Source organism: Apus apus, chromosome 3 (genome assembly GCF_020740795.1).
Source record: "Apus apus isolate bApuApu2 chromosome 3, bApuApu2.pri.cur, whole genome shotgun sequence".
In the NCBI taxonomy this organism is placed as follows: Eukaryota; Metazoa; Chordata; class Aves; order Apodiformes; family Apodidae; genus Apus; species Apus apus.
In genome coordinates this window covers 53083856-53107245 of record NC_067284.1, presented here as the reverse complement: position 1 = coordinate 53107245, position 23390 = coordinate 53083856, and the positions used below count along the sequence as shown (strand labels likewise).

General features: G+C 42.0%; 1 protein-coding gene across 6 annotated transcripts in view; it reads left to right on the top strand.

The window, feature by feature from the left end:
- The window catches only part of MEIS1 (Meis homeobox 1), a 112022-nt gene that overhangs the window by 11699 nt on the left and 76933 nt on the right, over positions 1–23390 (top strand). For all 6 annotated transcript variants that reach the window (XR_007888916.1, XR_007888917.1, XM_051613683.1 and 3 more), the window contains one exon: positions 17418–17529. Coding sequence is in view for 4 of the 6 variants with exons in the window: in XM_051613683.1 (XP_051469643.1) it covers positions 17418–17529 (112 nt within the window). In the remaining 2 variants the exon portion in view is untranslated. The remainder of the gene's footprint in view (positions 1–17417; positions 17530–23390) is intronic.

The following is a 23390-nucleotide window of genomic DNA, read 5'->3' as shown; positions in this document are numbered from 1 at the left end:
AAAAGAGTAAGCATGTAAAAGCTTTTATTATAGATTTAATTACATTTTCTTATTTTGCGGTAGTAAAGGTTGCAGTTAACAGGGTTGCTTTTGCGCTTTTTTTCTCTCTCTCCCTCTTTTTTTTTTTTTTTTAATTTATTGGTTTCCCCTTATTTATTCTTTCCTTCCAGGCCCCTCCATGCCAATGCCTTTAAGTCCTCCCGGTTAATGGAAAGCAATGACACTAATGCTAGATTTTGCAAAGTAAAGCCCCATAACACTAACCATTGTTCAGTGATTTAACTAGCTCAGTGGCAATAGGTCACTAAAATAGCATCCTTCTCCCACAGGCACGACCCTGCTGCCTGCCAGGGTGGGACCTGCAGAGTTGTTGTTTACCATTATGGCTCCAGGAGTACAAGGCAGGAGTTTGGGGCTGTGTTCTTTTTCTTTTTTTTTTTTTTTTTTTTAATTTATTTTATTTTTATTTTATTTTCTTTCTGGGAATAATTGAACTCGAGATCAACCAGGCCCTGAGACTTTAAAAACCCTAACTGAAGGATTGCACCCATCCTCAATAGTTTCAAAATAAACTTTTTTTAATCATTAGCCTTTCAAACATTTGCATGTTTAAATTTTCAACTGTTTTTCGAAGCCCAGAAAGATTTAAAACACAGCTGTTGCATGATGTGGCTGGGGACACTCCCTCTCTTTAAAAACAAGCCCACAGACTGTCTGTAGTCAGATAGCGGAAATCCAGTGTCTTGGATAATCCTAAACTACTACCATGGGGCTGTTCTCTTGAAGCCACAGCACCTTGGCACCCAGGTGCTCTAGTCCGAACTGTAAAATTCCCCTATAACGGCATGTCTGCAGAAAGCCTTTAGAAAGTCCTTTAAGGAAAACATAGCATAAAGTACCCACCACATTAACATAAAGTGTATTAGCAGTGTAAGATAGATTTTGTAGGGACAAAACAGTATTTTATTATGGAAAATAAACTTTTTGAGCAAACCCACAGTGGTATTACTTGACAAGAATTATCATTTAATATGCACGAGGCAGTTACGCGCACAGAAACTTTTAAAGGCAAATCGGCAACGAGCCAAATTCCTATAGGGGCTAGGAGGGAAATGATCAAAAAATGAACATGAAATAAGACTTCCTGTAAGAAGGTCCATAATTCAACATTATTGGACTCCACTGTCAGGGAAATTGTTGAAGGATAGTAAACTGATACTGGAGTCTCAGTCATTTTTGTTACAGTCTTAAATGTTTGCAACTGTGGCATTTTAAATGGCCTTTCTAGTATATCATATATATATATATGTATATAATAAAGCAACATTTCTATTTATGTTGCAATAGGTATTTTTTTTTAATGCGTGCAGTTCCAGAGTTTCTCTAAACAAAATGCGGATAGACAGCAGTTATTTTTTAAATGGAAAAATGACGTAAAATGCAATATTCTTTAAAAAGAAACAATCATAAACTGGAACGCAGTATCTAGCATGTCTGATGGTCAATGGGTTGTTTAGTGTATCAGCCAGTTATGACTAGACTAACTTTCCCAAATACTTCAAATAAATTTGCTATAGCTTGGAGCCAATACAAAAATAATGCTTTTGGGGGAAAAAAATTACCGAGCGGTACTATTTTTCCTGAGGACTTTCGAACCATGTATGAATTGAAGTGGAGCAAGCTAAGAATGTTGCTGCATTTAGTGTTATGTACTCCCATATTGAAGGAACAGGCATCAAAATAGTAGATGTGGTGCAGAGGGTGTAAGGTAGAATTTGTTTCTGTTTCATAAAAGAGTTACGGCAAAGTAGGACTCCGAGGAGGACCAATAAAATAAAATTTACAAGGCTAAAAATTTAATTTTCTTCCTCTGACTTTATGCCACCTTGAGCCAGTGAAACCTTTTTTTGTTTGTTTTGGGGTAATTTTTTTTCTTCTGTAATATTTAGGAGCTGTTATCATGCCCAAGTTTGGCAGACTATTTAATGTAAAGACAGAACACGTTAATTTATATTCTGGACCTGTTACCATCCAAACACTGTGGCTGAAATTGTGTTAGGAAAAGGTTTGCTTTGCTCTCCGTTTCTTTATGCAAGTAAATATATTGTTAAGTAGATATGAGATGGAGTATATTTTCTTTAATCTGTGCTTTCATGTGTATTCAAGAATCCTTGTTGCTTTTTGGGTTTTGGGGTTTTAAAAAAAATCATTCAAGAGCCCAAACTCATCCATCCTTACAGCTCGGTATAATATTTACTGTTTTCTTTAAGTTGCATGCTTAGGCCTAACTTTGTTTCAAGTTTTTCAAACTGAAGTTACCTTTTGTTGCAAAGGATGGCTAAACTTCCTAAATTTTTGTGCATCTTTTTCAATATCCAACCTGACAGAGGTGAGTTTAAACCCCAGATAACCCTGGAACTCAAACTTTTGCGAGTGTATCCCAAGGTGTTTCCATAAACGGGAGCTCGCGGTGTCTTTGCATTAGGGACTGCAGATTCTTATTCTGGGACAACTTGCAGGTTTGCAAGTAGAAAAAGCAGTTTTTACCTTAAATTTAACCTTTATGGCTGAGGGTTTGAGTCTTCTTTGGCTGCTTATTCACAGGTAGCAATAAAGGTGATGGGCTCTGTACTCAGAAAGGTTACTACAGCCCAAGGTGGGCAATGTTAGCACTTAACAAATTATATAGCGCTAGATCAAAATGAGTAAGCGTAGGTTGTGCTGATAAACACTGCTTTAAAAAGCATTGAAAATCCAGCACAGCTTCTTTAAATTAGGGAATCTCTGGGGTTTTTTTTGTTGTTTCGCATTTCTGCATTTGTTTTGTTTTGGTTTTGTCACAAGAGTGTCCAGTTAGGAGCTATCTTGTGTAAGCTAAACAAATTTAAGAAAATAAATGGGAGGGTTGTTTTGAAGTGGTCGTTAAAATTTTTGAAGGTCTCTGGAATTGTTTCCTGGTGGGGTTTGTGTGGGAGAAGAAGCCGGGGTGTGCTGCAGTGTCACCTTGTGTCCTCGGCATGTTACCTCCCTCGGCTGATGCTCGGTTGCTTGGAGCAGGCTTTTAGTCGCACGGCAGATTTGGAAATTAGTGTTTATATTTGGGTTTTTTTTCCTGCAGTCGCAGCAATATTTGGAGTGGGTAACTCTAACAGAGTGTGCATTTTGTGTTTTGCCATGTTTGAGTGTGTTTCTGTCCCTGATTAATGGCTCCGTATCTAACCTACCACTGATATTCTGTAACGTGACTTAAAGACAATTTGCTAGCAGTTGGTTCACCTCTTCTTTAGCATGCTTAGTGTGGTTGCCTTTTCCTTTTACTACTATCACAAGGAAAAGAAGAGCTGTAACCCAGCCTCAGAGCATAGACAGGAGTAGACTCCCTGCAGGCCAGTGTCCTCTAGACTCCTTATTTTATTTTTCATTTAGATGAGAGCTCTGGAAACCTTCAGCTGCTCTGTGGTGGTGGTGAGGGTCTGGTCTCTGCTAGTGAAAGGGCTTCTGGCATGGGGAGTCCCCATTGCCTCTGCAGGATCAACACATCGGGTTGCATCACTGATTGTTGCCATTGCAGCTTCATTTATTTATTTTTCAAGTGGGTATTCCAGAAAGGTGAAGAACAACATGGAGATTTCAGGTTTATGTTGGTCGTTGTGGGTACCAAAGGCACAGGCAGTGAGTGGTTTCTGAGGATTACTGGATTACTGGATTTTGGAAAAGGAGGTTTGAGATTCACTGGTAGACATCTGGGCAAATGTTCAAAACTTAAATGTTGGTGAGATGAATTTAAAAAAAAATAAAAATAGAATTTGTTCTGAAAGCAAACGGCCTGTTTGCAACTAAAAAAAAAAAAAAAAAAAAAAGAGGTTTTTAAAAGTTATTATATGGAGACTGCCATTTCCTTGCTAACTTGTGGGGCATGGGGAAGGTAGGACAGAAAAAAACTAATTTGTGCCCAAACTTGTCCATGCTTACTTTTGCTGGTGATGGGGCAGGCTCTCGAAAGTTGTGGTGGCTTCTTGTTTTCCAAATGGCTTCTTCGTTTGAAAGTGTCTTCAAATTCAGGGCAGGCACCCCGTTGAAGAAATATTTTTTCACCTATTGGAGGTTTTCCGTTAGTCATCCATGAGTTTTGGGGATCAATAACGGGATAACTGTGAAAGGCAATGGCCCATAACACGTGGGGAGTGAGATGGGTTGATCTAATGGTTCCCGCTTGGCCTTAAAACTCGATGAATCTCTGGTTTGTCCACACAAGGACACTCAGGAGAGGTAAGACAAATTGATTGGGTGTAAAATTAAAGTGCATTAGTTAAAGTGCATTGCACTATTGTGTGGATGCTCTCATTCAGAAGTAAAGTGGCCTTAGTTCACTTTAGCCTAATCCCCTTTGGAGTAGGCCACTTTTCTTTTGAATGAGAACATCCACATTAACTTTTAGTTAATTCGTCTTTCCCGAGCGTCCTGGCGGCCTCATGCCCACCACTCTGGAGAGGTTCGGCCGGCCGGGCGCAGGCTCCCCGTGAGCTTTAGGTAAGCTTTTCATTAGCTATATTCATCTCCACAGCGGCACTTAACTGCTGGTGTTTGTCATCGCCCCAGCCAGGGCTGCACAGAGCCGACTGCCCCCGCACCCGCGTCTCCTTCTGCTCCTGCAGCTCAAGGGTGATACTGTTTTTAATGCTGCCTGGAAAAAAAAAAAAAAAAAGGAAAAAAAAAGAAAAAAAAAAAAAAGGAAAGCTTTACGGTGCTGGGGATATAGGGATGGATTCAGCCAAGGTGGTATGGATAAGGGTTCAGCCAGGCTGTAAGGAAAGGGAAGAGCTGTCTGCCTCTCCCGGTCCAGTGGCACAGGGCTGCGCTTTGGGGGTCAGATTTTCCAGGTGAATATGGCATTAGGCTCCCCCAGTATCCACCCTCTTCCTGGCAACCTGAGCATTTTATTTTGTGATGGTGGTTTGCTGTCCTGACGCGCTTCCTGCATAGATAGTTTATTTTACATCCACCGATAAGCCAGTTTTTTAAGACACCGAGGAAATGTGGCATAACTCTCTTCAGCTGATATTGCCCACCATAAAACCAAGGATTGAGAATTAACTTGCAGGAGAACTAATTTACCTGGAAAAAAAAAAAAAATACTGGTATGATAGTTTTGGAAGCTGTTTCAGATTCTTGCTTGAAGTTCACTGAGCTTGCCTTTTTTGTTAGAGGTATTTTCGGGTGTCTTCTAGAGCTTACAAGTAACCTATTTATTTACTTTTTACTGGCTAAGCAGTGTGTGCAGATGCTGCGCCGTGTCACACTCCTGCCATTGCCTGTTCCATTCATAATAAAATTTACAAGGCTTCTTGCATTAGTAAGCAATTTACTATTGGAGCCTTTCCTAGAAATACAGAAATCTATTTCACCAACGTATTGTCTTTCCTCTTCAATCAGGGCCGAGGTAAGCTATTTTCTCAAGGACTCTCCAGGCATCTATATGATATTCCCATTTGTGCAGACGATCTCCAAAACTGCATTACTTACTCCTCCGTCCTGAAGGACCATCACAATAAATTAAAATTCTCTTACTAGCGTCACTGGGCTTTGAATCTGGCCAACTAGTTTTGTTTGCAGTTTGGCTTTTCCTTTATTCTTTTTAATATAAAGCAAATATGCATCCAGACCCTCTTTGCTGAAAGAAACAGGCCAACAATAAGAGGGGTAATTCTTCATTTGCTTAAAAGAACTGCCTGTTTTAACTTCAGAAATACTGACCCAGAGTAAAGCAACAGCTGATGCCATCACAGGCAGTGTACTGTATTCAAACAGCTGTACAAAATGAAAAGCCGTGGTATTAATCCTGCCATTCACAGTTTATTTAAGTTTTTCAAGCTTCTCTCGTATGGGCATGGCATCAATGCCTAATTATGCCTCCATTAGGGTTACTGGGCCCTTAATACAGAAAATTATTGTATTTAAAATTTGGAAAGCTGCACCGATGTAATCCAAGATTCCTGCCGCTGGCACACAGTCAGGGAATGCAAACTTTACCTTGTAATTTTCTTTTCATTCGTTTGGTCTTTAGGTTTTGGTCCGGTTTTGTCATTACCAAGAAGGTCAGATCATTGCTGGTGTTTTTAATGCTGCCTTTAAATAGCTCCATTTAAGGCTCTGGAGGAGAGGGGAAGAGCGGATTGAAAACTCTGTGGCTTTGTGTGTCCAGTGTGCTGGGGTGCAGGGCTATGGCTGAGATGGTAGAAACCAATGTCTGAAGCCTGGCACGCAAGGAGTTTTGTCTCATCAGTGTTTTACCTTGTCCCGAGCCAGGGCAAGCTCTGTCAGCACATGCTGTGGTTTATCTGTGGATGTGAAAGTCTTAACCACTTGCTTGGCTGTCTGTGTGCTACCTATTGCATTGGGGTGGGGTATGCAGAGATGTTCCTGGTCCGAGGTGGGATGTCACCTGCTTGCCAATGCTCAGCAGCAATCAGAGGCGAGTCTTCTCAAGCACAGTGACTACTTGCCAAGATTTGGTGAGCGAAGTATTACCTGTGGCCAGCCCTGTGCTAGAAACCCTCCTGAGAGGACACAGGTACTGGTGGAAGAAATGCCAGGGACTCAGTAGGGGGCACTTTGGTTTTAGGCTTGACTCAGTGCAGAGGACCCTGCTGCTTCTCGGGGCTGTGCCAGGGTGACATTGGTCCTTGAGCTCCTCCACTCACCCCTGTACCACGTAGGTATCTTGCGCAGGTAAGGGTGGCCAGATTTTTTTATGAGTGTCCCTGTGACTTGTAATTGATTAAATTGCTCTTGCGTAGAGCTGTACAGTGTTATGGGAGGGTGGTTCTGCCATGTCCTGAATATGGCTGTGTTTTGGTGATTGGCACAGCCATGTCACCACAAGGTGGTTTTAAGTCACAGCCTGGCTCTTTCTTTTGCTCGTGTTCACACCAGCTTTTTGGGCAGCACTTGACAAGCATGGTGGCTCCATGGCTGAGTGTTGCCAGTGGGCATCACTCTGGTGGCAGGGTGACAGTGACAGGGAGAGAAGCCTTTCAAGCACATGGGTCAGCTGGCATCAGGCAGCTTTCTGGTGCTGCCCCCTGTTTGCAGGGATGCCTGAGAAGAGGTGCCCAGTGGTTGTAGGGATGCTCCGGAAGAGATGTCCGGATTACACTGGCCGTGCATGCCAGAGGCAGCATGGCTGCTGTGCTTGTGCCGTTCCCTCCTTTGCCCCTCTCTGCCCAGCAGATTTTGCAGCTGTGTTACCCCAGGAGGCTCCTGACCCTCCTCCCTGCTGCACAAACCAGTTTTACTAGCGTGACGTCCACCTACTTGGGGAGCGTGGTGCTTTTCTCATGTGCGTAAGGCCCATGGTAGTGCTTTGTGGCATGGCTTTGTAGAAAAAGCATGGTATCTATGACTGCATCTTGCAACCCCCTGTGAGTGATCTCTGTTTTTATTATTATTTTCCTTTAAAGCAAGAGTGAGGGTATGCACATGACTAGCATGTGCAGGGAGGATTAATTTTGTTTTTAAGTGCACGTGTGTGTGTGAAACCGGGATTTGGTCTGCTGTGACACATGTTTGAGAGTTCCTTTGGGTAAGGACTGATATGGTGATGCTGGAGGGGCATGGTTTGGGGACACTGTGCTGCTGGCAGCACAAGGCAGGAGGTGAGATGCAGATGCTCTTCACAGGTCTGTTACTGAGGTTTTGGGGCAGGACAGTTAGTTGCTTGTGCGCTGAGATTTTCTACTTCTCCTGTATCATCAGGTAGGGCTGATACCTGAATTTATAGGTCATACAGTAATAATGAGGTGTGGGAGACATAAGAATAATAAGTCATATGTTAAAGTAATTAATTATTTTACTCTGGATAGTTTAAAGAAAATGGTGTAAAGAAAGCAAAACATTTCTATTGGGTGTCACGGGGAAGCACTGTGCTGAACCAAAAGGCTGATGGTAAAAGTTGCTTTTGAGGGTTTTGCGCTTTGGTTTTGGCCCCTTCTGCTATCTTCCATGTAACTACCCTTTTTGAAATGTATGTAAAGGAGGTAGGGATAAACTTAAATACTGGATGGAGTAAGTAGTAGTGCCACCAGTGACTTCTGCAGGAGCAGAGCTGTGTAGCTTAGTGGAAGCATTTGCAGGGTGGTGGACTCTCCGCCCGTCCTGAGACATGGCTCCACGTGGGGCCATGGCACAAGCCCTGTATTGCTACAAGCCCCACTGAGTACTCCAAAACCTCCCTGGGAGGCACAGTGAGGCCACAGGGACCTCTCAGCCCAACTTTTTTGGGTGACTGTCAGCCAGATGTGCTTCCAAGCCATCCTTAAATGAGTGGGTGGAGGTGTTGGGGAGCCGCCGCCACCTCAGCCTGGTGAACCACCCTGGAGCTCACCCTCCTCCAGCTCCCACAGTCTGGGTTCGGTGTGTTTTGTGGCCACCAGCTCTCTGGCATGTGGCTGGCAGAGCCAGGCCGCTTGGCCACTTCTGCCTCGCTGCAGATTGAGCTTGTTGTGAAATGGGAGAACGTGGAGAAGCTGGTCTGTGGAAGGGTTTGGCCATGAGTGTTGGAAAATGTGAATCACGGGGATTCCAGTTTTAAGCCTTCTGGAGATAACGGGCGGCACGTACTGGAGTGCGTGACTTGTAGAGAGCCTTAAAAAACAAGGCGGCGCCCTCGAGATTAAGCAAACGCTTTATAATCAGGAACACAATTTATGCCCAGCGCAGTCTTTGCAGGTATTGCATCTATTCAGATGGAAAGGTGTAGCTGGAATAAGGCTAATTATGCAGAAATTTAATTTTGGAGTTGAACAACACGGTGAGGCGAGCAGGCTCTTGAATCCTGCTAACAATTCGCCATAATCAAAATACGCTGACTCCAAATGGCGTCTGTTGTCAGTTAACTAAAAAGACCAGTTGATAGTTGTGACATACACTCGGCACTTTTTGCTTGCCATAGAGCTGAAAGGAAGTATGGCTGTTGCAGAGTGAGGGCTGTGCTTGTGCCTTTGCTCCCCAAAAATCTCTGGCTGGGCTAATGGGATGCTGGAAGTTGGAGCCTGCACTTAAGTGCATGTAAAATAATTTGAAGAGGGTGCCCCCATGGGTTAATTTTGTCTTCCCATAATAAACTACCCCCTAAAATCTGTAAGGGGAATGCTTAGAGATGTGGTTTTTGCTGTAAGCAAACCCTCGCTGTTTGCCTGAGCCCAGATGTTCAGGGTGAAGTGCAGATCTCTCCGAAACTTTGACTCCCACCGAGGCTGCCTGCTGGGCTCCTGACAGGGAAGAAGGGAGAGGTTGAGGGCTCATTCTCGCCCCAGATCTGCCCAGGCAGGTTGGCTTCAGGACCTCAGCCAGCTGACAGCCTGTGCTGTCTTGGTCTGGGCATCTGGCAGATCCCCTTCTAAATGACTTTAACACGTAAACACAATAAAAGGAAGGGACGGCAGACGCTCATTTATGGCTAAGTGGTGAGGCATTTTTCCTGTTTACACCTTTGGAGGAGTGATTACATGAAATATTGAACAGGAAACTCTTATTTGTCTCTGAAGGCCTTTTTCCTGGTCTAGAAAGAGGCAGAAAATACTCCAGTCCTACTAAATTCAGTAGGAGCCAGGGAGGACTAACACACCTACCGAGGCCTTGCACACCAGCCTTCAGGAGGTAGTGGTGTCATTTGGATCTGACTTTGTGTGTGCTTCTGCACGATATTAGACTTAAAAAAAATCTACATGAAGCAGTGATTTTATCTACCCTGACCATGAAGCTGTTTTTCCTAGTGTTGAGAAAGGGACAGGGATTAATGCTATCTAGCGATATGGCTCTTATCAAAGGGAGGAGACAGGTTTACAATGCAGGATTGCTCTAAATAGAAAGTACTAGTCAATGTTTGTTGTGTGGGAGACAAAAACCCTGCATCACCATCAGCTGGCTCTGTTAACCTGGCTGGGCAGGCGGTGTGTACTGTGGAGCTGAGATTAAAAAAATGAGGAATGGAATAAGGTTAATCAAGTGTAAGGCACACTGTGATCGACACCGTTGCTGCTCAGGCTTCGTGGGTGTCTGTCACAGCTACCATATGCAGCAACCACCAATACAAGAAGTAAAACCTAAGGTCTAAACCTTCTGCTACCCAGAAGAACTTTACTTTTGTTATTGCTAGAGGTGTTTTTTGGTGGCTCTGGAGTCTTCTTTTGGAGAGAAAATCTGGCTGCTTATGCTGTGTTCTGCAGAGGGACCTGAGAGATGGTTCACCAAGTGCAACATTTTTTATTTCAGCATGTGCAGAAGGTGGAGGGGCAGTGCTTCTGGCAGAATGCAGTCCAGACCAATGGGGTCTTTGCATATCTGTGAACACCAACACACCCAAGTGTTTCTTTCCAAAGTCTGCAGAAATTACAGGGCTTTGGTTCTTCCTGGAAGAGAGGAGCTGTGGGTTTCCCCTTCCTTTTTGTCTTTATGTCCCACCCAGTCTGATGATCTCCATTTAATTCTCCTTTATTTTCTGTGGTTTGTGCTTGCTGCTTCTAATTCTTCTTCTTCTTCAGAAAGTACTATGACCCTGTCCTTTTGCACTCATGTTTTCTTTTCCATTCAGCCTGTGTAGGACTCTCAGGCCCTTTCCTCTCCTCTCCCTGCCATACCCTCTGCTCCTCTGTGCTTTGAGGGTATGAAGTGGATTAGAAAGCTCTGCTGTGTTAGAGATACCTGCATGGGTGTTGTGCAGCATGAAGGTGTTAGCTCCTTCTCTGAACCTGGGTAGATTCAGCAATGAATCACGATAGTAAGGCAACTGGAAAGAGCTCATGTTTGGTGGATGCTGGTTCAATGATCTTTGAACTGTGCACACAATGTTAGTTGTGCTTCTGGTCCCTTCAGGTGAAGTCATGACCTCATGAAAAACAGTGGCAAAAGTCCTGTTTGTTTCCACTTCTTAATCTTCCCTGGTATTCACACTGATAGCCACTCTCATTTCCTTTTATCTATTTGTCTGCATAAAGACAGCTTATTTCTTCTTTTTCCTATGAGGCTGCAAAGAGTCAAAGAGTCCTATCCTCATTTGAAATAAGGGAAAACTAAAGATAGAAAGCTTGCAAGTTTTCTGGGACTAGGAAGGGAATCCAGGTCAGAGCCAGGACTTCCACACGGAATTTCTCCTGCTTTTTAGTTCAGCGGGCCCTGCTGCCTCTAACGCTTTGGGTTTCCATCTGTGCAAGAGTTGCCCTCGCTGTGCTGCTTAGTTGCAGGTGGAGTTATCGCCTGTCAGTCATTTCAGCAACCTTATTTCTGTAGATTTGAAGCACCTCTTTTCCATCCAAACCTGATGTTTGTGCCTTTGTTGTTGTTCTATTAAAAATAAATCACCTTGGAATCAAAGTTGCATGAAGCAGATTACGGAGGAGTTATTGACTCTAAAAAGCATCTGTTTGGCAGTGTTTTGGTGTTCCTGCATGTATCCCCCTTGGTTATAGTTTTATTGCATGTGATGTCCCCACTTGGCTTTGGTGGGCTGGGAGGTGGGATTGATGGCTGGCGGCCTCGCTTGGCCCCTCAAGGAGATGTTCGGATGGTAAAACCGTGAGTGAGTCCTCTCAGACAATTAGGGTAGTCATGACTGTTGGATGTCATGATCTCCAAAAGTCTGTACTTGACAGAGATTGGAATAAAACAATCTATGTGTGTGGAATATAGGAACTACATGGCATTAGAATGTAATGTTATCAGAGTATATTTTTAGTCCTGCTTACCAATTTATATTTTTCAAGGTTTTCTTCACAATTAAGAGACCATTCAAAAACTTTATTGTATGCTGGATGGGGACAGGCTACCTGAGGGCTATTACTAGCCATGCCCTCCAGAAGTAAGGTGGGCTGAGGCTTGGGGATTACAAAGACCACATCTGTCTATCATGTAGCTCTAGCTTTGGCATCAGGACTATGGATTATACGCTTAAGGTATTGAGCAGCTGTATTGAATGTTTTGCCCAAGTGAGGTTGGGGACATCAGTATAGCAAACAACCAGAAGGATAAATTATGCAAAAAGTAAATCCTTGCTAAATACATGGGAGAAGTTTGCAGGAGGTGGATGCAAGACTTTATGAAGCAGCCCCCTTTTCATTTTGAGTTCTTCCCTGTAGTGAGTACCAGCATTTCCTAACATGGTGGGTCACTAACTTCAAGAGGGTTGGGGGAAAGTTTTTAAAAGAGTTAAGAAAAGTCTGAAGAACGTTTCAAACATAAGGCATTACTTTTTTTTTTTTTTTTTTTTCCTAATGAATAAGTATTTAATTTAAGAAAAGAAAATAAGATAAAACTTCAGAAGGGAAACAATAAGCCCAAATTATGTTGACAAATTGCTGGCAGCAGCTCGGTTCCTTCAGGGTGAGGGGATGAATGATTATACCTGCAGCCAATTCTCTTGTAGCCTGGAGGAGCATTCGTCCAACAGCTAAAGGAATTAGCCATTCCCAGTCTCCAGTTGTTACACAAACACAAATGAGCCCACAAGAGGGCTGTGCTCACAAAACTTTTGAGAAGATATATATCAAAAGATGCTGAGTACAATTTTTATCACCTGTAATAGAAGGCGATTTCTTTTATTTATGTATTTATAGTCAAGCCTTTAATTCCTTGGCCAGGACCTCCTTTTTTCCCCTTGCACATGCTTGGTGCTCAAAAAAATAAATTTTATTCTTTAATATAAGTAGGATGCAATGGTTTGCCCTCACCATGTGTCAGTGTTGACTCGACTCAAAGCCCAGCTGTTGGTGCATTGCAGTGATAAGTGTACATAATGTTATTTATATTGACTCTCCAATTTAGCCATTAACCAAATAATTTTGTCTGTAGCTTTTTTGTTTATTAAGGCTTGATGCTCACTATGACACAAGTCAATAACTGCTTCAGAGGCCTCTTCAAATGTGGTCCTCCCTGTTGCTGGTATCTGCTGAGGCTTGTGCTTTTCAGCTCAGCACATCACCCAAGTGGATGAAGCACCTGGTAAAGGTCATGGGAGGCAATTGGTGCTTCTGGGTTTATTTAAAGGCACAAACATTTCTGTTTCTTCCTTTTCTTTTCCCTTTTCTTCTTTTTCTTCTTTTTTCCCCCTGCTTGTGTCAGAGCACTCAACAGGCTTCAAAACCAAAACAAAAGTCAGGAAATGTATTTCAAATGACACGGGCTGAGATAAAGCATCTCTTGTAGAAGATCTTTTGCACTTAAAGTGGTGCAGCATTAGGAGTACCCTAGGCTTAATCCTGTTTTATTTTAAATCAGTCATGCAACCAGGACTTGAATCAGTTACTAGCCAGACCATAGTTTTGGCACTAGAAACTACTGACCAGCAAGAAAGGCAGTGGTGCAAAACCAGTTTAAATAGTGGGAATTTAGATCCCTGCCTAGAAATTCCCAAATGGTTTTGCCCCTGTATTCTTGATTTGTCTCCTGTATTCTTGATTTTGTTCACATTTTCTTGATTTTGCAAAGAGATGGACTGAAAGGTTCATTTGAAAGGTTGGACAGGGGCTGGCTCGGGAGAGATACAAGCTACTAAAAAAAGGATTATCAGCAGGTCCCAGTCCATGCCACAGTGTCCGTTTTCAGCTAAATGGTGACTAATGTATAAGCCCAAGTCATAATGGGCCATTATCCTTATTTATACACTATTGTCACGACCACGTGGCTGAGACCCTCCTCTGGAGTGAGCCAGCCTATGTAATGGAGTGATTAATTTATATTACTTTGCACTTCTTTAAAGTCTCCCTTTGGAAGAACTCAACATGTTTTACAGTTGCTAATTAATTTAATCCCCCAATAATATCTGTGCTGTAGATAAGTGCAGCCCTCTTTTTTTTTTTTTTTTTTTTCTTTCCTCTGTGTGTGTGTTTCTCTTAGGTTTTTTTTGTTTTGTTTTTGCCCTGGTAGAAACTGAGGCCCAGAGCTTCCAGGCCTCATCCCAAGTTATTTTCAGCTTGGTAGCCAGGTGCAAGGGGCATTGCTCATTTGCAGAACTGGGGAGCAAGACTTCTAGTTTTTCCCCACGTGCCCACGATTAGTGAGAACACAGGATTTCTGTGTAGAAGGTGACACGGAATTAATTCCTGTTTAAGGCAGCCTTTGTACAGTGAATTTTAAAAGAATAACTATAATCACTGAGGAGCCCTGTCAAGTGTTATACAGCATCTTTTTGGTTGCTGAAGGGAAATAAATAAGTGACATTTCTATTTCTGTGTAGGAATAGATTGTCATGACTACTGTAAGAGTTTTCTGTGTAACTAGTGCTGGAAATATTTCTGCGAAAGAGGGAGGTGGTTCATAGTGTGAAAAGTAATAATATTTGGCATGTCACTGTCAGAAACAATTTAATGTAAAAGTACTTGGAGGATCATGAGTTTGCAAGAAAGAGAGACTTTGTTGACTTAAAAGTTCCCTGGAAGATAAAAAAGAAAGAGATGACATTCATGTTATCCTTGGCTCCCTACTTTTGTGGACAGGGGAACTTTGCTGAAATAGTCAGGAGAAGAAAAATTACACTTGGTTTTGTGCTTTGGATCTATCTACCCTCAGTGGAGAGAGATGTTTTTGGAACCGGGGCTGCATAGCGTCTGTTTTAAAAATAATGCAGCTTTCAACGCAGTTATCTCTGAAGAATTTGCATACTAACTTTGATAGCTAATCTTTCATCATGTTTAATAAACTGACTAAAGATGTAATTCCTAGTCTCTTAAGACTTGAGATACTTAGTTAAATACAAATACTTTTGAAATGCTAATAGACAGAGACAGCCAGGAAAAAAAAAGTTAGCAGTATCCCAAGCAGATTCGTTTTTAACAGGCTATAAAAATAATAGCTTAATAAAAGTGAGATTAGGTGGAAAATATTAACTCCTGCTTCTGAATACAGAAATGTAAACATCTAGGATGCACAAAATTTTGATAAACTGAGGTGGAATCCAACATTTCTTGCATGAGTGCCTGTATAATGTGGCGATAGCTGTGAGAAAAGAGGAGCCCAGCATCTAAGACCCAACACAATGAAAATGCAATGAATCGGAATGCCTCACAGATCATAGCGGAATCAGACTTTCCAGCAAGGAAAATCTTTTCATGGTGAATTAAGTGGTGGAGGAAGAAAAATGGTGATGAAAAAAGGTAGGCACAGATCACAAACACTGGGCTCAGGGCTCACCGCTGAAGATTTAAGAACCTTAGCTAAAGCTATGCAGAATAGAATGTGGAAAATTGAATTTACTAAACAATTAAGCATTGAATTAATCTACATCCCACACAGTAGAAAAGTGGGGGAGGGAACCGAACGGAGCTGAATAAATCAGGGGAGCTCATTAAAAGATAGTGAATATATCAGGTCTGTTGTTGCATAAAGGAGGGATGTTTCCTGCACAACACGGTATAATTCTTCAGTCCGGAGCCTCTTCTCTTCTGCTCCCCCCCCCCCCCTCACCTTTGGAGTTGTATTCTTAATCAGATTAATAAACATTTCTGCTGAGGTTAGTGTGGCGCTCTATATTTTACCTTGTTATCTGCAGCTTTTCTATTAATTACAAGTCAGCTCACTAGTCAACAATAGTAGTGAGGGACAACATAAATAGAATGAGAGTGCCCTGGAGATGTCACTCGTAGGATCTGATGCATCCTGGAACTCCCACGGGTTCCTGCAACCTCCCACATGCCTTGCTGGTCTTTTGTTCAATTACAGTTAATGCAATAGTTTGCCATTTTCTCCTTCTAATTATATTTTCAAGTGGGATTTGTAGCACATAGAAAAACATCCTTTTACATGTTGAGGCACCAGGGCTTTGTGCTTGGCATTGTCTGTCCCCTGGGTGCTGTACCATTCTTTCTGCAGAGCTCTGAATAAACAAGTCCCTCTTTTAAAGCTGCAGTTGTACAAACTGAAAATTTATGCATTAACTGTTTGCATTCTGAGCATGTGTTCCAGATTACCTCTTACAACATTCTTTTGGTATGCTGGAGAATGCGTATTTGTAAAAAAAAAAAAGCATTTCTTTCACAGTTCACACATCATTCTTTCAATCACAGAATCACCGGATCAATTAGCACTTTTTTTTTTTTTTTTCCAAGGAATATGCATAATAATTGGTTTAAAATATTCATGCTGTATTTTCTGGGCCTCACTTGCTTTAATTGTAATCATGTATCATGGCTGTAACCAGGATTACAAAAAATGGAAGAAAGATTTCACTTTTCTGTAAAAAATTTGAGCTTTCCTAATCCTATTTATCTTCTGTCTCAGATTAGACTTTTTTGTCACAATTTGCCTTCTCTGTGTATGCATCTGTGTGTGTGAAAAGTTCATCTGGATCACCTTAAATCTCATTCAGCAACGTGTGAACGCTGTATTAAGTGGCTAAGTTTTAGCCTATTGGTAGATGTATTAAAAAGCTGGCAGTATCAGTCAACTTTAATAGTATACAGACTTGGCTCATATTGTGGTATGATTTAAATTCAATAGACTTACGGGTGTGTGTTGTAAACAACAAGGGTTTTCTTTTCGGCAATAATTTCCAGTGGGCAATATTGCTTCATGGTAAAGAAGAAACTATTCAATTACACTCAGAAGGCCGTGCAGGATGACCAGTGAGTCTCTGTGATGTTTTTAAAAGCTAGTACTAAAAGCTAATTAAAATCTTCACTGGTGATAAAGGGAGGCTTGGGAGGAGTGTTGCCACGATTGTTTTCCCTAAGAATTTAATTTACAGCCAATTTTTCCTATCTGAATGTTACTTTCAAATGTACCCAGTGATAAGAAGCAACATCTGTTTTCTGTTCAATAGTACAAGGAGGCTCTGCATGGGGCTGAGTGTACACAGCCAATGTGAAGCCATTGTTATTCTCATTTCTTTTTTGTCCCCATGCCTGGTCCATTTGCCATATACCATCCGGCAAACAGCTGACACATCCTGGCTATTATGGACCCAGGCCTAATTGCCAGCAAAGTCTTTAAGCTCTTCCACGTTGGCCTCGTACAGGGAATGGGAGGCTTATATAAATGGCACTGCTCTTGACCACCGCTCTCATTTTGCTTGTGGAGTGAGCAGGCTGTTACGCCGGAGGGTTCGCGGAAGCTAAAAATATAGTTGGAGCCCAGTGCCAGTGATTCAGTCCCTGGCTCTCTCCCTGCTCCCCTCACCTTGCTGGGAACGTTTCTGTTTTCTATGGTAATAAAGCATGGGATTATTTAGATGGTAAACATATTCCAGAATATATTATTTTCATTGGGGAGTAGCAATTTGGCTATCTGCAAAGAAGGAATAATTTGGGAGGTGTATTTGCCAGCCTTTTCCTGTGGGTCTGGGCCTGGGTACTGCTCTCCCGGGAACATGCAAACTGGGCACTTCTTCTTCATCTGAGGTTTTAACTTTTAAAATTGTTTTGGCCCTGCAGCCCTCCTGGAACAGAGACCATGATGATACGGCATCAACGCGCTCTGGGGGAACCCCCGGGCCCTCCAGCGGGGGACACACATCGCACAGCGGGGACAACAGCAGTGAGCAAGGTAGGAACAAAGCCCTCACATTTTCTTAGCTGGCAAGTGGTCACCGATGCAGTCAGGGACTGGTTACTCTCTTGCTGTTGTTGAAATTTGCTCAGGTACCAGGGTTTTGTACTCAGAGACGTCTATCTGCCTTTTTTTTCCCTTTTTTTTTTTTTCATCTCCTCCTAGTAAAAGGATTGGCATCTTTATTTCTTCGACCTTGCCAGCAGGCACATGTTAGAGCAACATATGTACCAAATTTGCAGGATGCTTAATAAAAATAAGCAATGAGAAGGGTTTGTTTTTTGTTTTGTTGTGTTTGTTTTTTTTCTTCATTCAAATGGGTTAAAAGATGAAATCTTCAAAAGCAAATGTAATTAAGATTGCAGAAATGCATGCTAATATTTTAAAGATGCCATCAAAACTTTGCTGCCTGTGAAGCAAAGATGTTAGCTGGCCCATTTTACAAAATCCTGAGCAGTGCTTTTATTTACTTTTTTAACTCAATTTCAATTTACTTGAATGCAAAAAGGTTTTGTTTGAGTGCCAGGCCAACCAGGCTGAATATGAAACAAGGTTGATGTAGTTGAAGTGGGGCATACTACAGATAATTAGTGATCTTTCAGAAGCTCCAAAGTCTAAAAAAACTGATGGTTTAGGTTTTTCTGAGAAGCTGTATAAATGCTTCATACTTCTTCTGAAGAGACCAACTGCAGTAGATTTAGTGTTAATTTAATTCAATTAAAATTTAAAGAAGGTCCTTAATCTGAATATAAAAGAGAGTACTTTATTGAAGTTGACTCTGAACTCACAATAGGTATATACTTTTAAGTTTGGTTTTATGATCATGTTTCATTCAAGTGCTGTTAGACAACAAAGGAATTGTGTTTCCAAAAAAAGGTTGAGCAGTACTGATTAGCATTGCAGTCTGCATTTAACAAGATTAGTTTTTAAGCTAAACCAGTATATTTTAATTTTTTATACACATGGACCTAAAGTACATGGTGAATAAAATCTCTTTATAGAATTTTAAGTATTTGAGACACTTTATTGTTTAAAGAAAAGTTGCTGACTTCATCGCAAGCATAGCCTAGTAAAAATGGGGCCTGGAATAGTAAACTGTTGCAGAGCTGAGGCACAAACTGGTAACCTTCTGACCTCTGACTTTTACTGGAAAATGATATGCAACATAAATTCAGGGGGCCTTTTTTCTTTCAAGTATGTATACGTATATGTTCTAGTGGTGCTGTTCACAATGCTATAGTTGAAGTGGTGTCAACATGTTCATTAAAGCCCCTTGCTTTCAGAGCAAACTTTAAATCCATGGCTTTTTTAAGAATGAAAAAGCTGCTGCAAAAATAGGCTTTGAACTAAAACATGGTGTTCGGAGGGGGGTTTTGTACTTGTATAGGGCTGTTCTTTTATTAAGCGGATGTGCGCGTGTTTATGTTTATATGTGCGTGGACAAAACATCTGCGGGGAGGCTTGCTAAACGTCATGCTCCTAAATGTCTTGGGCAGTCTGGAAATCGAGCTTCCTAGTTTCTGGTGTACTTTTAAATATTTTTGGGGTTTGTTTTCTCCTAGATGTGGCATTTTATTAGTCCAGAGTGCCAGTCTTACCTGTTGTTTTATCATTGCCATCCTGGTTGGCTCCTAGCAAGGTGCATGCTGTAACCTCGGTCAGGAAGGGTTTTCTAAAGTAACTTTAGAGCTTGAGTCCTCTTAAAGATCCACAGAAATACTTGTCAATGATGCTTTAGCTGATTCTGAGACTTTTACCCAAATCCCCAAGTAAAGTTTATTAAGGCTGGAATTGCTGCTAGCTCTTCATTAATGTGTTTTATGAAGAAGGCTCATTGCATTAAAAGTTTAGGAAAGAGTAAATAAAGTGGGAATTTACTGAGTTCTCAGGTCAAGTTTGGGAAACGAGTAGTGGAAAGGATACCCTGTCCAGGGGGTCTCTGTTACTGAGACTTGCCTTCAGGCCAGTTGTCACCTATGGAAATGGCCAGTTTTTTCGAGGAACGAGGATGCGAAAAGGGTAGCAGTCGTGCTGAGCCTTGATTTTTATCTTGTTTGCTCAAAGCTCTCTGAAGGCTGAAATGATGGGGGAATCTCATTTGTTTAAGCACACCAACCTCTGCATGTACACTTTGTTAAAAAAGAGCATGGTTTTAGCCTTCCCACATGCGGAAGAAGTCAAAAAACAGTGATGCTGAATGATCAAGAGGGAAGAGAAAAAAAGGATAGCAAATACTCTGCCTCTCCCCAACCACATTTAACTTCAAAATGCTATGATTTGGAGGCTTTTCCTCTGTGGCCTGATGTAAGGATTGGCCACACAGTGGCCAAACTGCTATGTTCACCTTGGTGGTATGCTTTTCTGGGCAAGAGAAGCAGGTGGCGTGGCACTGCTGCAGCAATTGGGTGCTGCGGAGGGGTGGCAGCGCAAGGCTGGGGACCTGCCTGCTCGTGCTTGCGAGCACAGGAGTTAACTCAATATGTACGCGCTGCCTGACATATATTCAGTATATTATGGGCTTCCCTATTTTTAGGAGTTTTTAAAAGTGCCTTTTGGTTCCATCTGTCAAGAGCGTATTTGCCATTTAAAAAAACAAATCTAGTCACCAGAAATATAACCCTCTAAAACTGTATATTTTTAGGTTGTTGCCACAACCTGCTTACCCTGTTGGGGTAGGTAAAAGCACCTTCTGGGCGGGCTTGACAACCTGGCTAAAGGTAGCACAAGGATGTGAGTGTGAGCTTTACTTTTTTGGAGAGACATACAGACTTGAAAACTTAAGCCTCTTGGCAAATTTTCTCCCTTAGTCCTTAACCCAGTCTATGTTAAGGTCTATTTTTCAAAATTTCTCTTCTTTACCTGTTTTCTCCTTGCTTTTAATCTCCCCAAAGTGCATTTCTTAACCTAGTTATGTGTACAACACACATTGACCAACTACTTCTCAAAACAGGAGAGATGCTCTTTCGTTTTAACATTTTGAGGTCTTTTTTAACATGTAAGTTTACTTACTGAGTAAATAGTAATGACTCCCAGCTGCTTCAATCTATTGTAGAAATCCACGTTTAACTGCTAGGAAGCTGTTCTGGGGTCTCGTGCCACTGAACAGCAGGATATGTTATTGCATAGCACGTTGACACAACCTCTTATAAAGGCCCAGTATTGTGTCATCATAGGGGATAGTTGTAGTACAGGAATGCAGAATAATATTATGGAGAAGTTTCATGGGCTGTTTTCCCATTGCTCTGAATTTACTGTGAAGGGCCTTTGGAGGTGTGTCTCCAAATGGCGCAAAGAGATCTGAATTTACACACTGGAGAAGTAACTTGCAAAATTGTTTTAAAAGGGAAAGAAGCAAGTTCTTAGGTACAGGTGGGTGATGCTGAGCTCACAGCAATGTTATTTTATCTTACTGCATATTCTAGCTTTAAAATATTCCCATTTAGGGGTATTAACATATCTGTTTTGTTTGTTTTTCAAATGGTCAGGCCAGGAGGATACTGAACAAGGCCCTGGTACAGTCAATTTTAATCCTGAGTGGGGCTCTTTAATTCCCATCTTTAGCTCTCCTACATGACTTAAAATAAAAACCATCCATCAGTGTCTCCTATTTACCCATATTGTTTCTATCCTCTTTTTTTTCCTTTTCTTTCTTTTTTTTTTTTTTGTGTGCAAGTCTCGGCCAGGGTTCAAAACACTTTTTTAACCTCCAAATAACTGTTGTTCTTTCAAGCCAGGAGTAGATAGTGGCGATATTTCTTCATAAAAATGTATCAGTGGCTGCAATGATTTTATTCAGGCTTTTGTAGGAGTTCAGGCAACATATAGGCAAAAAGGCAACAGCATTTATTATTGCTGGGACTCTCAGGGTGGTTGGTTGAAGGCTGCAAAGGCAGGCGGCAGAGCTGGGCAGAGGGGGAGAGAAGGGCCACATTATGTTCCAGATGACGGAGCAAGGATTTATATACCAGCTTGCCTTTTTTTTTTTTTTTTTTTTTTTTTAACATAGGAGAAGAAAAGTAATAAGAGCAGGGAGGCAAGGCATTTGAAGCGGTCAGATGGCCGATGACTAATGGAATAGGTGGGCAGGAGCCCGCGGATTGGGTGTCTTAATGAGCACATTTCGCACTGAGTTTGGGCTGCAGTTCCCCTTCACCTTTGCCCTTTATTGACCGAACTGACACTTCATTTTTCACATACTTCCAATTATGGCTGAGCTTAAGTGTTGCCCTGCCTCCTTTCTTTCTTGCCTATGGATGCCTCGAGAGTGGCTGAGGCCAGAGAAGATATTTTAATGTGAAAAACTACCATAGCAAGGCAGGTTTAGGATGTAACCTGAAACTGCTGTCACTTTGCAGTTTCAATGATGAAAACAGAAGTTTTAATGTTTCTTGTTCAACGCTTTTCCTCCACCAGCTTCCTTCTGGTGGGAAAGTGGGGGCTTGCTTTGAGGGCAGTTGGGTTGAGCTGTGTTTTCCGTGGGGTAAAGCCTTTTCAGCAGTACAGGTGCTGTGGCTGGGAGTCACCCAAGTAAAGAGGTAAACCAAAGTAAAAATCAGTGCCACGCTTGGACGATGACTGTGCTCCCTCTCAACGTGGCATCTCCTCAAGGGGCTCCTGGTAGTGCAGAGCTCTGGGATGTACTTTGCCAAACGCTCTCCTTATGGAAAAGCAAAACATAATTGTGGCTGCAGTTGTGGAGCGTTAGAGCAGTGTGGGTTTGTTGTTTCGGTGATATTTAATGCATGAATGCAGCTCAGGGCATGGCCTGGCTGTGAGGCTCTGCGAGGTGGTCGAAGATGATGCTGGCAAAGGCTGCTATGATGAAGGGATAGACAATGCTTCAGTCCATAGCTACCCCTTTGCTCTAGCGGGGGGGAATCGTGATATATGTCCCACAGCCCAAGCCTGTGTGCATTTCCACGTTGGCTTTTACACATAAAATCCTTCCAGGGAGGAAATGTCTGTTTGCTTTTGCAGGGCTTTGGGGGTTTTGCAGCATGCGGTTTTCCTACCAAATGTAAATTCTGTCAGAAATAGTCAGAATAAGTTGTGCTCGCATGGGGTGGGTGGGTTTAAGAACAAAATAGCTGCTGTTAGACTTTGACTTCCCAGCAGTGCCGCTGGATTTTGCAGCGTGGCTTTTGCTACCAGCTCTGTCACGTGAAGTTTGGGTGAATGATGAGTGGGCACGTCATCTGCATGTCAGTGGTGATGGCTTTGCATTTAAATACTTGGTGAGTATATAGACAATTATTTACATCCAAACAGAGACCCCTAGACCACAGAAGTATTTATCTCAAAAAAAAAAAAAAAAAGTAAAAAAAAAAGTAGTATGAAGTATTACCCACTTTATTATGTAGCCCTCTGGCATAGTAATGGCATGGCATATTTTTACTATAATATGGTAATAAAAGAATATGTAAAAGGCAGACAAAGGTTCTGTCTTTTCACTAAGGTGACCCCTGTTACCAAGTAACTGCTTTACTTATGAGCTTATTAAAAACTCAAAAAAAATGAGCTTTTCATACTTCACAGGCATTGATGTGAAAATGAGCTGTCCTGCGAGTAGTTTTCTTGATCATTTTTAGAACAATTGATTAGCCAAAGAGCTGCTGTCATTAGTTGACATTGACTGATAGCAATTTGTCACAAGCTCCGAAGGTCAGCCAGGCAGTGGAAGCTTCGGCTTGTCTTTGATTGACCTTTTCTGATGCCATTATCATGCGATTGGTTAGACTGGATGTGACCCTCGATTGGAAAAGACAGGGCATTAGTCAACAGGGGCTGCTCCCGGTATTTTTTCTGCTGCTTTATGTATTGTGAATCCTGAATTAAGCGTAATAGGCTTGTTTGGAAAC